Source organism: Cavia porcellus, unplaced genomic scaffold, assembly GCF_034190915.1.
Source record: "Cavia porcellus strain 051 isolate PalLab524CR breed Dunkin Hartley unplaced genomic scaffold, mCavPor4.1 scaffold_11, whole genome shotgun sequence".
NCBI classification, from domain to species: Eukaryota; Metazoa; Chordata; class Mammalia; order Rodentia; family Caviidae; genus Cavia; species Cavia porcellus.
The window spans coordinates 68,499,859-68,517,104 of record NW_026947494.1 but is presented as its reverse complement, the minus strand read 5'-3'; the positions used below and the strand labels follow the sequence as shown (position 1 = coordinate 68,517,104).

The 17,246-nt window shown below is 33.9% G+C and overlaps 1 protein-coding gene across 18 annotated transcripts in view; it reads right to left on the bottom strand.

The window, feature by feature from the left end:
- The window catches only part of Asph (aspartate beta-hydroxylase), a 288,087-nt gene that overhangs the window by 208,057 nt on the left and 62,784 nt on the right, over window positions 1-17,246 (bottom strand). For 13 of the 18 annotated variants that reach the window (XM_063258446.1, XM_063258435.1, XM_063258433.1 and 10 more), the window contains one exon: window positions 1,690-1,782. The exons of 2 other annotated variants lie outside the window; for them this stretch is intronic. In XM_063258446.1, the coding sequence (XP_063114516.1) occupies window positions 1,690-1,782 (93 nt within the window). Of the gene's footprint in view, window positions 1-1,689; window positions 1,783-12,054; window positions 14,772-17,050; window positions 17,093-17,246 lie in introns of those variants that run through there. 3 more of the 18 variants (XM_063258449.1, XM_013146633.2, XM_013146634.2) reach the window with 1 other exon arrangement.

Below are 17,246 nucleotides of genomic sequence, written 5' to 3'. Positions count from 1 at the left end.
TGCTATGATGGCCTCCTAAGCAGATTCTTAGGCTCACAGCTTTTCAGAGCACTAGCCAGGAAGAGCACAATATGAGCTGCTAGAAGTAGAGGGTGTTGCAGCTTCCTTGCTTAAGCCTGTAATGGCTCCCTTTGCCCCAAAGTGAGAGTGTACACTCCATGGAAAAATAACTGAAGTGCCCAACAAGTAGGCCTTCACATATATTTCCAGAATCTTGTGCTATCAGGACTGGTTTTGTTTGATTTGGTGAGTGTACAATGGCATTTCATGTTTTCATGCTATTGCCAATGATCTTCTCACTTAGATGACAAGGTTTGTAGGGACAAACACCAGATTGGATTGAGTTAAAGAATATAAATACATAAGAAGAAAGGTTACTGTGCAGTCTTCCTTCAAAACCCTGGCAACTACAGTGATGACAGGGGCTAGAGGGCATAGAGGGGTAAGGAAGGATCGAAGTGCTATGTTTTACTGTATTTTTAAGATACATGCATAACTATGTTTACAGAATAAATGGATGGAGCCAGCGAAGAAAAACAAATTAAGGACAGAATAAGAGAAAGGCTTAGAAGCAACACTGAAACCAAAACAAATATTGCCAAGAGGTTGAGAAGGATATGGGCTAAACTACCAGATTATCGGAATAGATTATCAATAATTTGCAACAGTGATATTAAATAAAAATAGAAGGCACATAATATATATGTACTGGCTTTCAAAACAAGATTTTTTAAATTATAAATTCAATTAGGACAAAGTAAAATGTGAGCCATTAAATCCAAATTTAATTATAAAACTTACAATCCTTGTTCCAAAATTACGGTATAACCATGGCAATTTCACAGAAAAGATAAAAAACAAATTCTCCAAGGATTACTATTAAAAAATAATAAACCTTAAGTCAACATTATAATCCTAGGAAATACAGAAAGAAAATCTAGTAGTATCGATCAGAAAGTATGCTTTCAATCCAGAACTGTGTAGTGTAATACTTAACACTTCCAATAGGTGGCACAGTGAGATCAAATTTTTTAGAATTTAGAAAAACTACATACACAGAAGCTTACACAATATTTTAAATGAGTAAAAAAAAAGATAGCATTTTAAAAGATAGCAATATCTAATTTACTAATTTATTAAAATAGTTTAAAATTTCCCAACCTATGTGGTCATAAACCCAAAAATGACTGCAAAAATGTGAACTGTTCTATAAATTCACCTAAATACAAAACAGGTTTCACAGCACATCCCAAGATTAGAAAGTCTTTTGGTGCCAATAAGAGGCTCTCAGATTAAAACAAATAGGAATCCATTACTTCTACTTTATTAATTTGTGGCAAATGATACCAACATCAGTGTATAATGTGTGTATATTTTTACTTTCAACATAACTTGGGGCAATAGTGCTGGAACTGGGATGAAGAGGAAAAGCATTTGGATCCTGCTGTGCCTGACTAGTGTAAACAAATGTCTACACTTAGAGCCTTTATCTCAAAGATTAAAGTTATCCAATGTGAACTCTTACTAGGAAAAATGTAGGTTTCTTTTAAAATTTTAGAAATGAAGCATCATCATTCATTTCTCTGTAAACAATGTGCAACATACTGTAGGTAAAACAAGACTCTGTACACTTCACATAAGGACACCGGCCAGGCAAAGGAGGCCCTGCTGAGCTCTAGGACAACTCACCTGTGCCCACGGGAGCATGGTCCTGCGGCTCAGAGTGCAGCTTGGCCTCCTCTGCTGGGAAATTCGGCTCTGGAGCAGCTTTTTCTTTAAGGCCTGCATTTTTTATTCATAAAGTTAACTTAAACTTTTTAGGGTATTTTTTTGACATATTAAACCAGGAAAAATTACATCCTCAACATTTCCTTAGTGCGTGTAACTCAGTTCTAACATTACCTGCTTAACAACTGAAGTAGGAAATGGTTTGCTCTGTAACTCTATATGGACCTTCAAGATTTCTATTTTATATTTAAAATAGTAAAGACAAAGTATTTAATCACTTATAAATCTTTAAAATACAATCATATCTAAACTTGCCAAAAGTTGTTCATTATGAGTTCAAACATTTTTTGTGTCCATGTGACTAATTATTTCCTAAATCTTGAGCTCTGAATTCAGAGACAATTATGATGCATTTGAATTTTGGATTGTGTGCACTCCCGTTTTTGATTTTTGTACAATTGTTCTTGAAAAACTAAAAATAGTTACACGGAGATTATTCATCTCTACTTATAACTGTCTCATGTTTGCACCAACAAATAATATAATATTATTCTATACAAGCTAAAAGATATGGAAAAAAAGTCCTTTATAAAAAAGAAATCCTAAGGAAAAGGCCTAAGAGTAATTTTATATGCCTGATTTCAAAGTTAATAGCAATCTAAAATCTATTATGTTAGCTTAGTTCGATATTTCACATGTGAAACATTAAAATGTATCAAATAACTATAACTATTTATTAAACTAAACTAGGACCAGAAGCCTGATTCTGTTGCACACAACTTGACCTTTTCTCACACCAGTGTCATCTTCTGGTAATGGCCCTGCAGGTAGCTGTGGTCTGCAGTTAAATGGGTACAGAGCAAGTGCTAAAAGGTAGTTTCCTAACATTAAACAACAGTGTACAGCTGGGGCTTAACTCCTGAGTCTTTATACTGAGTACATACTGGCTCACCCTTTTTAAACTTTTAAGACAGGATCACACTGAATTGCTCAGGCTAGGCTCAAACATGCAATCTTCCCACCTCAGAATTTTATGCACTTATATGATTATAGTCTGGAAATTTCTCATTTCAGTGTCTTGCACTCTTCTATTCTTTGTGTTTATCTTCTTTCTATTTTCCCTATTGTTCTCTTTTCTATACTGCCTCATTTTTACCTTTCTCCCAAAGTAAAAAAAAAAAAAAAAAAAAAAATCGCCAGTTCTTCCTCCCAAATCTTAAGAGACTCAGACAAGAACAAACAGAACCTACTATCCACATCACTTACATTTCCTCTTTTTACCTAACACTAAGCCATACTAGCAACACAAAAGCCAACATATACAGCTGGCATCGATATATAAATTTCACTATAAAGTAGACTACAAAAGGATCATACACAAATACAGGTTTTAACTATGGTTCAATTTATGAAAGGGAAGGGATGAACCCTCTTAAAATTCACCAATTAAATTTAAATACAGGACTGAAATTCTCTGCCTTTTCCCATTTAAACAGTCCTTTTTTATATCTCTCAACTGTGGGTAAGACAGGTTTCCAATTGTTCATTGCCAAATTCTGCTGAATGAATGGAGGAAAAGGTTGAAAATTCTCAGGATCATGTTTTATCTTTGTACTCTAAGCTCTTCAGCTAACACCTGCCATGTAACAATTACCCCAAATCACCTGCTGAGGATTAAAAGGAACCCAGTTGTGCCCACTCCCCTGAACTGGCTGCAGAGGTCCCTGAAGGCCCAGGATCCTTGGCTGCACTGGACTGGCTGGTTTGGAGGCGGGAAAGGAATTCACATCAAGTCTTCTATCGTCATCTTCTACAGATACGCATCTTTGCTCCCGCCTCCAGCAGTTCAGTATTACAGGCTTAGTTTGCTTTGTGCAGTGTCAGCTCATGTCTGTTGTCCTGGAATAATTATTTCACTTCCAAGAATTTTCCAGTCTAAATGGAAATTTACAGTGTCATCTTTCCCTAATCACACGTGCAGCATGCATTCATGATGAGTACAATAAACCATACTTTCCTATCAAACAATAAAGATTCAACTACTTGAAATTCTTCTTAGGCTTCACTTAGAAAAAGAATTATAATACTAAAGTGTTTGAGACTACTTGTACATCCATATTCTGACATACAATGCCTTTAAAAGCCAGCTTTCTTTAACTCAACTAGAAGCTATGTCTTCAAAATCGAAATGGTACAATATATGAAAAACAGAAATAAAGCACATAACACCAGAAAATATCATGCAGTTTTCTTTTACAGTCAAAGTGGTAGATGAACTGTAAACTAATACCTGATCAGACTTCCAGAGATTTTATAGAGATAGAGATAAATTCAGCAGCACAGTAATAATCATCATCATCATCATAATAAACAATATTGTAAAGTTCAGATAAGCTAAATATCATGTACCTTCTCTAGATACCTATCAACTTTTAAAACTTAACAAAACATATTATAGACTGAAATTACTTTAATAACTATATAGAATTAGCTCTACAAGCCTGTATGCTACTGTTGCCCACAATTTTTGCCACCGAAACTCCTTGTGGTTTATAAGGTTTGAGACAAAAAGCAAGCAATTAAATGAAAAACCTAAATAACACCTCTTGTTCTGCTCTATTCTTAGATCTGAGGAACTCTTTCTGAGATATTCCCAGTAGTCTTTCAGTATTAATAAAACCATGACTGTTCCTATAGTAGATCAACTCCAACTTACAATCAAACAAAAGGTTTTTAAGCTGGGTTTATTATGAAGTACACATGACAAGTACACAGCACTGAAACAAATATTCAAAACTGCATCATGAGTTTTGTCTATTTTCATGTTGCTGGGGCTGTACGTTCAACAAAACATCAACTTGCAATGACAAGATTTATTATCTACATTCTCAGCACTGGCTTCATCCTCAGGCCAGCAATCAGGTTTTTCTGGACAAGATGATGTCATATACAGAAGAACACCTCTTGCTTTGTTTCATTCATAGATTTCAGGAAAACCTTCTGAGACATTCCAGTAGCCTTTCCACTTCAATAGAACCACGATTTTTCCCATTCCTGAGCCAACACAATGTACAGAATGATCATAGATGCCTTAGGATCCTTATCTAGGGATGAATGTTGTAAGGCCACCTAGACTAAACTCCATAGTGTGATTCGGAAAATGATTAATCCCCTTCAAACACACTGTGCTTTTTATTTTTAAAGACACATTAGAAAAATTTTAAATGTTACATTTAATAACTGTGGAATTGACTCCCCAATTTTTAAGTAAAAATGCAAAAACCTATAGAAAAGTTAATGAAGTCAACACTTTAAACTCACCATTCATAGTAATCTTGATTATCCAACCCAAGTACCCTGGTCCAGTATTAACTTACTTTATTTACTACTGCCCAACACAGCTGAGCAGAATGAAAAGGAACAGATGTATTTTTTCCTATAATATTTGATTATAAATCTACTCAACTGCACATTATACTCATTCGAAGATACATATTTAGTACCAATTAATGAACAGCAGTGCTTTACATTAATGAACACACAAAACACCTACCTTGTGGAGAAGAGAGCAAATAAAAATATTTAGGGTCTGTGAGATAAGGATTGATGATGTGAAGATGTGAGTGGTGAGGGCCAGGCATAAGGGAAAGGGAGAGGGGCTGTTCACAACTTCTCAGGGAAGTCAGGGATGGGTCCAAAAAGACACTAGAAATTATCAGGTGAAAGTGACAATAAAGGACCAAACTTCATCTGGGTGCCAGCTTGGCTGGAGAAGCAAGGTGTTGATGCAGCAGGAGAGAAGTCAGTCAGTACCAGAGGGTGAGCACCAGAAAGGCCTTGAGATACTATTGAGTTGCTCTGAGGGAGCATGATAGGTTCATTTTTCCTAAGAATTATGGTCATTCCTCAGTATCCATGAGCAATACTTCTAGGACCCCGACAAACACCAAAATGCACAAGATGTACAATCCCCTACATAAAATGAGGCAGTATTTACAGATCACCTATGTACTTCCTTCCTATACTTACGTATCTGGAGATTTCTCAACACCAAACAAAATGTAGACATTATATAAGTAAACTGCATTGTTTATAGAATGATGGCAAGAAAAAGTCTGTAGAGATGCAGCAGGAAAGAAGTCAGTCAGGATATGTGTACCAGAAAAGCCCTGGGACACAGGGTCACACTGAGGTAACATGAAAAAGTACAAATGTAAATTCTTTTTCTAAATGTTCTCAACTCATGATTGCTTGAATCTGCAAATGTGCAAGCTGAGGGTGTGAAAACTGCAGATACAAAGTTGACTATAAAGTCTTCCCTCCATAAAGTCTGAGTGAATTATAAATAGTATTTTGTTTCACAAGATTTCATATACCTACCCTGTAAGTTAAAACATTTTTATAATTCAGTTAATCTTTAGTTTATTAATGCAATGGTATACTGATTGAAGAAAATTTTTGTCTTAACTTGCCCAGATTACTCCAGCTACTGTTATTTGTACTGGACCAGTATTCACAACAATGCCTGCTTCCCAGCAAGAGTATATGAAGATATATAGTAGATGAATATAAATATATAGTGAATATATGATATATGCATATATGTATATAAATATATATACTATATGAATCAATATATCAAAGGGTAACGAGTAAGTGTAACTTCAGAAATATTTTATTACCTGTGCTGCCAAATGAGGATATAACCTGAGTAATATAAGGAATTCACTGTACCAGAAAGGCACACATACTAACTGCCCATGCTAATCTTTGTTTTTGATCCCTACTTCTATAATCGATAAGTATATATCTCACTAAGTATACCAGCAGGAGCCTCGAAACTAAACAAGATTCTGAGACTATTTGGAACTTTTAAAAATTGCTCCATTACACAAAATAAGCATCTTATTCAAAGTTTCTCTATATGACCAAAGATGTACAGAAAGATTTCAGAAAAGAGACAAAATCATAGAAAAAAGTAAACAAATCACACAAGAATTAACTACTGCCCAAAAGGTTCCTAAGAACCTGGTTTCAGAAATAATAAAGGCACTCCACAAAGATTTTAAAGAATACACTCACTTTAACATCATGCAATATACATTTAAAGATGTATATGGCTTGGGCACTTGAACCAGGCTGGCTACTTGCGGATCCCATTTATACCACTAAAACTTTGCTCTTCACAAATGCAGAAAGATAAAAGTTACCCTTTAAAAAGTTTTAAAAGTTGAGATCACGTAAATCCAATAAACACACATTTTGGAACCAATCGGGTTTTTTTATTTCTTTTTAGAAATTGAGCCAGAGGTAGTGGCTCATGCTTATAATCTTAACTCTTGGGAAGCTGATGCAGGATTGCCTTGAGTTTGAGGCCAGCCTGGGCAACACAGTGAGTTCAAGGCTAGCCTGTACTACACAATGAGACACTGTCTCAAAAACAAACAAACAAAAAAAACAAAACAAGAAAGTTGTTCTCTCTTTATACATAGAAACATAAGCATAATTATAAGCAATATCTATGGAAGTTAAAACTTACTGCAGTTACTGAAGAGCCATCTGAGCTTTTATTTTTTTAAAATGGAAAGTCTTTTAGTCTTCAGAAATATTCTTTGACTTAAAATATTTTAGATGACCTGTTTTATATTTTCATCATTCCACAGAACAACACTGAAAGCCTATTCAGTTTCTAGGATGAGTATCAGACATACTTCATAGTCTGGGAGAACAGTCCAAGGATGAAGCATGGTGGTGAGTCCAACAGGTACAAAGCCAGGCCCCTGGGTAGTGCAGATACAACAGCTGGGCTGGACCCTCATGCGACTTAGGAGCTGGACTGATACATGCAGCTCTTTTTAGGAAGATATTGGCAATAGTGCTACTTTTATTATTATCTACCTCAGCTCCTTGTAGTGTGTGCAGCATTTCAATACAGAGACCACATACAGTTCATCGTTTGAATCCCCGGGGCTTCTCCCACTTCTGGTACACTGCAGATACTGAGAAGCTGCTGAATGAATCAATTAGCAGAAATGTGGACACAGAACATGGTAGTTTTATATCATTATCAAACATAATAGAAACATTTTGTTTTCCTCTAATCTCTTAAAATATAAGGAAAATAATGTTCAAGGCAAAGAAGGCTTAAATGATAGATTTCCATGATGAATATACATATGACTCAATATGGAGTAATAAATATATATATAAAGTGAAATCAAATGAGGTATGAAAAGAGAAGAAAAATAGAAATGGCTTTTGTTCTGTAGAGTTCTCAAGTTGAAACTTTACAGAAATTGATTTCTATGAAAAATTGTAACCAAGCCAGTAACAAAAATCTGGTTTATGCAGTTACGTCCTGGGCAAATTACCAATATGATGGAAGATAATTACTGAGGATTTTTCAGATTAACCCAAATAATGTTTGCATGAACATAACATTTATTATTCCGCTATATAATAGCCTTTAGTTTCCTCAGGATAAAAAAATAAAAACCTTCTCTTTACAAACAACACAAGGAACTGGAAAGAGTTTAACAAAATCAACCTAATCTATGTAGGAAGTGAATGGTTGTATATATCACTGTCAATTTGTAGTTGCCTAAAATTACTGCTGACCAAGGGCTAGGAAGGCGTCTCTATTCCCCATGGCTTCTTATGGTGAATACCCATTTTGAAACATCCCATTCAACTTTGTATTTAGGCAAGGACAAAACAGGCATGGGCTAAGAGGAAAACTACAGTCTGCCGTTTTCAGTGCACATGAAGAACCCTCTGTAAGCATTCACCATCAGTCTGCTCTGTACCTAGCCTTCTTCTAGTAAAAGAAATGTTAACTTTCCTTAGAGGAACCAATTTCCCATCACCCAACTGTTTTAACAGTGAACACTCACACAAGCCAGGTCTCTGCAATCACTACTTTTCTCCGGTCCTATAAAGATTAGGACTAATCATGAGCATATCTGTCTAAGGAGGCCAACAGTGCTGGACAATCCAGAGATAGTGACAGAGGCCCAGAACCAATCAATGGCTTTTTGATTTTGTTTTGTTTCTCTGTTTTTGTCCATATAAGCTAATCTGAATCAATTAAACATATGCAACCAAAAGGATTTTGGAGAATACTCAGAAATAAACCTAAATACATTGTTGCTCTCCTCAGGAAGAATGATAGCTACATTTTTCCACTGAAATATAGAACTGGAAATTAGGGGTTAAATAGGTTTTTTTAAACTGGAATAAAAAACCTCTAGCCATCATAAAGATGCTTCTATGGAAAATATTAAACATTAGTTATTAAAAGTCTCAACTATACTTAGGATTGCAATTTACTTCTTTTAGCCTTTATTTTTCATAACCTGCTTCCACCTTGTTCTAGTATCATTTAAAGAATAAAGCATTCTTATGCCTTTTCACATATACAACATTTATGATTGTTTTTACTTTTCTCAGTGAACACAATAGAATAGATTTGGATCCAGTAAGTCCATTACTTTTAATATGTATTTGTTACAAAAAATAAGGGAATTAGGTATAAGGCTTTAAGCTTATTATCTGTTATCACAAATAGGAATAGGAATCATTGCTCCAGTGCTTCAAACTAAGACATCTTGGTTCAATTATCATTATTATTCTACAAAACAAAAAGGATTCCTGAATTTCAGGCAATATGCCACCTGCTTACATGTATGCAGCAGAGCATCACAGCCACCTTGCAGGACATTGTTGTTTTCAACTTACAAACAAGGAAAACAACCATTTCCAAAATATATTTTGTAGCGAAGTAAACTCAGTAATCAATTTTGAGAATTACTGCCAATCAATATTAGCATAGGCAACAGTTGAAGACAAACAAGAACATAATCAAAGTTAGAAGACATAATCTAAGTCACCAAACCATTTAATGGGAAATAACCACTGCACAATTAACATAAAGTATTCGAAATTTAAAAGTTTACTGTTTCCTTATTTTTTTTTTTTTGAAAGGAATGGAAAATGGTTTTTTAAAGCTCTGTTTGCAGTTACAAGCATCACTTTATATTTTAATTTTCTGGTACATTTTAGATATTCATAATGATCACATTCATTATAGGGAATTTGCACTAGTACATGGTGTATCTTGATTCTTTTTTCCCCATTCTCTTCCTCTCCCTTTAACCTTTCTTTTCCTCCTTATTTACACAAGCTTTGTTTCCATTTTTTCCTGTTTTCATTTTTCCCTCTCTCACCCCACTCCTTTCCATTTGAACACTGTCTTCCTATTGCACAACATCTATTACACATTTTGGTCCTTATTTACACTTTTAGTTTTTCACATCAGAAAAACAATATGATCCACTCATATGTGTCCATTTACTTAAGAGTATGGTTTCAAAGTGCATTCATTTACCTAGAAGTGTTTCAGGCTTACCATTCTTTATGACTAACACGCTACCATATTAAAAAAAAAAAAAAAAAAAAAAAACTTGTTCATTCATCAGTTGAAGGTCACTTGAGCTGTTTCCAAGACTTAAGTTATTACAAACTGTGCTGCTATAAATAAGGAAACATGGATGTGCACCTTTGTTGAAGTCTGATGTTTTTAATTCAGCTATAAAGATACCAAGAAGGGGAATAGCTGGGTCAAATGGAACTTCAAGCTATAGTTTTTGGGCAATCTCTATACTGATTTCCACAGTGGTTGCACCAGCCACCTTACCTTCGAAAAACAGGCAAAACACCTTCACTGAAGATAGCCACTTTAAACAAAAGGTTGTGGAAAAAAATTGGCTTTCCACATGCCAAAAACTAAAACTAGAACCATGTCTCTCACCATGAACTGAACTAAAATCAAAATGGATTAAAGATCTAAATTTTAAAACAGAAACACGAAATCTTCTGGAAGAGAGATGAGGTAGAACTCTTGAAGACATAGGTGTAGGCAAAGACTTTATTAACAAAATCCTTCTCACATGCGAAATATTAACAACTGGGATCTCATTTTATTAAAAAGCTTTTGTACAGCAAAAGAAATCAACAGAGTCAAGAGACAACCCCCGGAGTGCGGAAAAAAAAAAAAAAATTTCCAGCTATTCCTCAAAGGACTAATACCTAGTATAAAGAACTGAAAAAAAAAAAAATCAGACCCCTCAAATTTAAATACTCAATCCAAAAATGGGCATCTGAGATGAATATATACTTCTCATATGAAGAAATATAAATGGCAAATAAATATATGAAAAAATGCTTAACATCACTGGTCATTTTAGAGATGCAAATTAAAACAACTCTAACATTCCATTTCACTCCAGAAAGAATGGCTATCATCAAGAAATCAACTGATAACAAACGTTGGCAGGGATATGGGGAAAAAGGAACATGTCTCTACTGTTGGAGTAAATGGAAATGTCTTTAGGGAATTAATATCCAAGTAATTATAATAACTGCTGAATTTAAAAAATTACATAGCTAACCAGGGCATAATAATGTAAAATAGCCTCTATGTCCCAAATATGTTCAGAGTTATTTCAAACAGTCAAATAGCTCAAGCAACCATGCTTACTGATTTATGTCCTCTTTGCCAGTTTCTCCCCACTGGATACGTTGAGAGGATCATATGGACACAATGTAAATCAACTATGGAGAAAAACTAAAAATCTTGTAGGAAAAAACATTTTTTTCAAGAAATTTTTAGAGGTGATGTTAGAAATAATTGGAAATTCACACACAAAGTTACTAATCAAACACAGAAGTCAACCCAACAAGTGAACAAAAGCATTCAGTGATGATGTAAGTGCTTCCAAATAACTTAAATATTATTTTAACATCTTTCAAAATATTTTTGAAATAACTGATAAACTCTCAAGTATTTTTATGAAATTGATCATCCTCAGGATGACTGTTTTACTCAAATGTAATATATCACACCACATAAAATTTAAGGAAAGTATGTCAATTATCATTTTTCTTATAGATAAGACAAACACATTCTTGTATTTGACTTTCATTTTTCTAATGTTTGCCTAAACTACTTCTGATTCTTAGCTGCTTAGATTTATAAAATTTTTTATCCTGGTTTTTAGTTGATTTATTTTGAAAGGATAAACTTTCTAGTGTTAATTATGCTTAGATAACAATATGAAAGAGAAACAAAAAATAACCTATGAAATAAAAGTGAACACAATGTGAAAAAGTACAACCTCAACTTTCACCTTTAATCATGGATGCTTCTTGTGTTTTAGTATATGTTTGCAAAAGTGAGCACTTCCTTGTGTTTTAATGGAAACAAGTTTTTTAATTGAACCCTAAGTACCAACATAGTTGAATAAAGTGTGACTTTCACTGAAAAAATCCAGCTAAATGCTTTATTTATTGAAAAGAAAAAGTGATAAAAAAGAGACAATAACAAGTCCCAGTTCATAATCTTGAAAATTTTTAAATGATACAATTATTTTTGTTAAACCATTTATTGATGATGTTATTCCTGTAGCCTTCTGTCTTCAACCATGAGCCATTTCAATTCGAGTTGATGTTTGAAGGAAAAATCAGTAATAGAACTAAAGCATTTCAAAGTACTTTATAAAATAGCAACAGAAAATACTTAAGTGCTTAAGCTGATTGGGTTATACTAAAACTTGGTTCATTGATTTGCATTGATATTATGGTAGTTGCTACTCCACTATTGCTGAACTTCAAAAACAAAGGTAAAAATTACTATAATGTCCTAACTAAATTCAATAACTGTGCCATACAAGGGAGAAAAAGAACTACTTACAACTGTCTGCTGTTCTTCAAAGGAGAAAAATATCACGTGTAGAGAATATCACTTAAAATTTTGCATTTAAATTTCAAAAATCATTTATTTCAGCAGCAATATGTTGTGTCAGGATATAGTTTGAAGGTGGTTATCGATCTCATTTCTTGTTCTATCCAGTTCTCACATTGAAAGCTACTTTCCTCTTGTCTCAGAAGCCCTCTTTTCCTCTGGGAAACATTCCAAGGACCTAAGATAGAATTCATTCAGACCCCACTCCAAAACTTTGTGCGTAGGAATGAGGCTGGATAAACTAACTATAAGAAAGAGTCCCAACTTCAAGAACAGTCACAAGTAATCAACAGATGTAATCAGGCCAGTCCAAATTCTGCCAGGGACTTTTCTCCCAGACCCATTCTACAAAGCTAGATAGAAGGATCTGGAGCTTACCAGGGCTCTTTGTCCATAAGAAATAGAGTCGGATAGAAACCAGTAGGGTGCTGATTTATTCCAAGAACTAGAAAGAGGCAGAGTGCTAAGATCACAGATATGGCCTGGGAATCTATTCACCTGAAGCCATAAAGCTTTATGGTTTATTATGTTTTTGTGATCTACAAAAACAAAATACTGACTAACCAACATGAAATTTCTGTGGGCCTTAGTTTTTACTCAAAAACAATAATAAGGGTGGATCAGATAAAGATATTGGAATAATGCTTAGGATTTCACCTTTCTATATAATTCTATTATATAAACTGGAATTTTCACCAACTATGTTTCAGAAAAAGTACAAGATTACTTTTTAAAATATTTCTGAATGTACTTTTGATTCTGTTATCAGGTAAGTTTTATCAATAATCAAAATTAGAGACTTAAAATTTCATCCATTTAAGAGTATTCATCATTTATAGAAATTTACTACTAAAATTTCATTTCATTGAATGTTTTCTAGGGGGCTAAATTTTATTTTTATCGGTTCCAGGGATTGAAAGGAGCTAAATTTTTATCTCAAATTTGCAGTTCTTTAAAAATGGCATACAGTTATGGTACAATCAAATATGAAAAAATATAAACCATTCAACCAAAATAAAAGTGTGTTGCAAAAGTGAAATAATAAAGTCTTTTCATAACTATTCTGAGCCTTTGAGAGTATCAGAAATACAGTGTTCTGAAATTTCTCTCCTGAATAAATTCTAATTTTTATTCATGAGGATACCCAGAGTGGACAAAATGATGGATTTGGCATCGTACAAAACACCAAGCCTTTACTGGGTGATAGGTGAAGAGAGCAGGTAGAAAGGGATGAGAGGAGTGGCTGAAGTGAGGTGCAGCGGGCAGTAAAGGAGACAGCAAAAGACTGGGCAAAAAGGGAAACACAGGCGGATCCTGAGCAAGACATGGCCCCTGAAAGACGGGGCGGGCAGTGCTGGGGGTGGACTCGGGAAGGAAGGTACCACACAGACTAGGAAGGGGTCAAGAGAAGAGCAGGGACAGAAGAAGAGTAAGAAAGGGGGGAGCAGCAGAAAGAAAAACGGAAGCGGAAAGGGAAAGGAGGAAGAAAACAAAGGCACTCAGAGAAAGACCAGTAACTTCTTACCTAGTCACATACTTGGTATATTTGAAATTTATGCCACCCAGAGCAAAAATACTATCATCATTTTAATATTATTTAATTTCAAAAAAAGCGTTTTATATCCTAATAAATCCACTGCAATTTATATTATACAGACATCTAAATACATGGTCAATAAATAAAAATATAAATTATTACATACTTTTTAAAAGACTCAGTTTTCTGAATTTAGAAACATGACATAGTATAATTAAATTTTAAAGAATTTACTAAGCACCAATAAATATATTCAGTGGCTAATGTACATTTCTCCTTCAACCACAGCAAAAATACTAAATTTCGTAGTAAACGCCTTAGCAGCAAATCACAGTGAGTGAAGAAGATTCTCACTTCCCAGACGATGTCAGGCTCTGGCTCTCTTACGGTCGTTTCCTTTTTCCAAGTGCGCATGCCTGGCAGAACTCCTGCTCTCCTTTCTGTCGTCTTTGTCTTTCATACTTGTTGACTTTTTCCTGTTTTCCTTGGATTTAGCACTTCTGTCTAGGTCTCCTTTCTCCTTTTCTCGGTCCTTCTGGCCCCTGGAAGTCTCTTTCCTGGAGATATCTGAATCAACACTTTTCTTATCCTTCCAGTTATTCTCCTTTTCTTTCTTCCCCTTTTTTCTCTCTTCATTTTTATTCTCTTTCTTTGACACAAATTTCTCCTTTTCTTTCTTGAGCTCTTCTTTACTGGGTTCTTTAACTTTCATGTTTTCCAGTCAAAGGAAAAAAAGGTTTACTGATGGCATCTCTTAATTTATTGAGCAGCAACTTAGTGAAAACTTTGTGTCTCCCACCACAGGAAATGTTCATTAAAAAACAAACTTCAATTCACTAGTTTTTAAGTTACCTAATAAGAGATGCAAACATCTACAAAATACCAGTTATAAAAAAAATGCTAGAAACTTAGCTTATTTTTTGGCTTCAAGTACGATATGATTTGTCTTAATACAGGGTTCACATGCAATATTAAAGTTAGTCTACCCATAAAGGTACTACTTTATACAACGGGTTAACTCACACTTTGTAGCTACAACAGTGTAAGTAGAGGAGTGCTTGCAATATAAGAATAAGCTTTTTGTAATTGTTTTGGCCAAAGAAAAAATATTTTAGTATAAACACAAAATTATGTCAATTTGTACCTATAGTTAAGAAAAATTCAAACAAAAAGCTACATACTACTTAATTGTTTTAATTAAGTAAGCAGAAAGCAATTTCCATGCATATAAAAGTTTAAAACCACTCTGCACTAAAATGACAAAAAAGGTTAATATTATAAAATCAGTATTTCTTTAAACATGTTTCTTAGTATTGTTTGGAAAGCCTTTCATGCCAATACCCGCGTCTCGCATGTTCACAGAGGGGGAGTCATTAATGGAATACACATTTAATTCCAAACTTCACATGAGATACTGCTTGGTAGTTGCTCTACATACAGCTTAACAAATCGGCAAAGCCGAAGATTTAAATTTAACTTTTTTGATCTGTCATCAAGAAATCATAAGAGAAAGTGTTTATTGTACAAGGTACCACTTAAGAAATGACCAAAAAAGAATGACCTTTTCAATACAATAAAATGTAGATGATGATTTGGCACATCAAAATGATGTAAAATTTCTTACTACAAAGGTTATTCAAAACGAGCCCTATATTTCTGTTGCTCACCAAAAGTGCTTGTGCACTGTGTCTTTTTAGATCAGTGATGGTGAACTTTTAGAGCTCATGATACAAAATGCTGCTGCAGCGCATGTGCCAAAGGTCTACCACACTGGCATGTTTAACACAGTCTTGGGTAACCAGCAAAAACATCATGTAAGGTTTCTCTTATTAACTGTATTACACAGTCAGCAACCATGACACTGCAAATTTTTCTTAAAAATATCACTGAAATCCTTTAAGGAAATAAAATAATATTCATACAGAATCACTCTCCAAGTCCTCATCCTACTTCAGTGTCTGCAGTGATACAGAAAATGACACTGCAAAAAATAAAATGCTTGTACAATGTTTTGTCAGGTCTTACCCTATGCATTTTCAAAAAATTAAACCTTTAATGTTTAATTTGTCTTTCTAGATTTAAAAAACTGTTCTTTATTGAATATCTGTTTTATTATTATTTACTACAAAAAATAAAATTATTTAATGGCAAAAAATGTTTGCTTCCTGGGAATTATTTTGGTATGATACAAGGTTAAAACAATTAAAATCCCTTCATCTTAAAATGCAGGTCACAAAACTCTTCAGAGCACCACAGTGAAAGTTTTGTCAAAAAACTGCAAACAATATACCAAGCACTTGAACAAAAAGACATTCATAAGTTTACAGACCGTCATCACTTCTACCATGCCCCTTTCACTAAAGAAAATAAGCTTTTACATATGGATAAGAAAAATTGTAAAGATACAATTAAAGCTGAAATATTGAACTGCTAGCCTACAAATAATGTTTGATATGTAGAATAAATTTAATGAATTGAAATATAAACCATGGCAAATTCTGGAGTATAATGCAGTGCTCCAGATTATTTATTTTACTACAAAGTACATATTTGACCACACTACCTTCTACTGTGCTCTAAAACAGTGTTAGAGCTTTTACATAAACAGAATCAATCACTGATGAGTTTTGTTTTTTATACAGCAGTAATTTTAGGAGGTCAAAACTAGGAGGATTTGGGGCAGCAAGATAAGAAGTGAATATATATACTTAATATAAACAGTAACGATTATAGCATATTGTAAGCTCTTGACTTAAAAATTTTCAAAGTTGTGATAACATAAAAAAATTAATTATATGCTTCAAGCAGAAAATTCAATGAAGTTTTTATTTAAAAAAAAAAAAACTACTTAAAAGGTGTGCTCAAAACCAAAAAAGCAGTATTACTTAGCATTAGTAGCTATGGTAACATTACATAACCAGAAAACTTCATGCATTTTCAGGCACTAAACTTGTCTGTAGGCTAATTTGAAAAACAGAAAATACCTTTAGCCTTAGTTTTTCTCTTGGCTACCCCACCAGGTCCTTCTGTTGGTATTCACAAGATGAAAATAGGTTATAAAAATAATGACTGAAGGAATTAAAAAACAAACATCTATAAAACATTAAAAATCAACACCTTCATTAAACAAATTAGCACTTAAATTCACCATTTTAAAAATATCACAGCATATCAGTATCA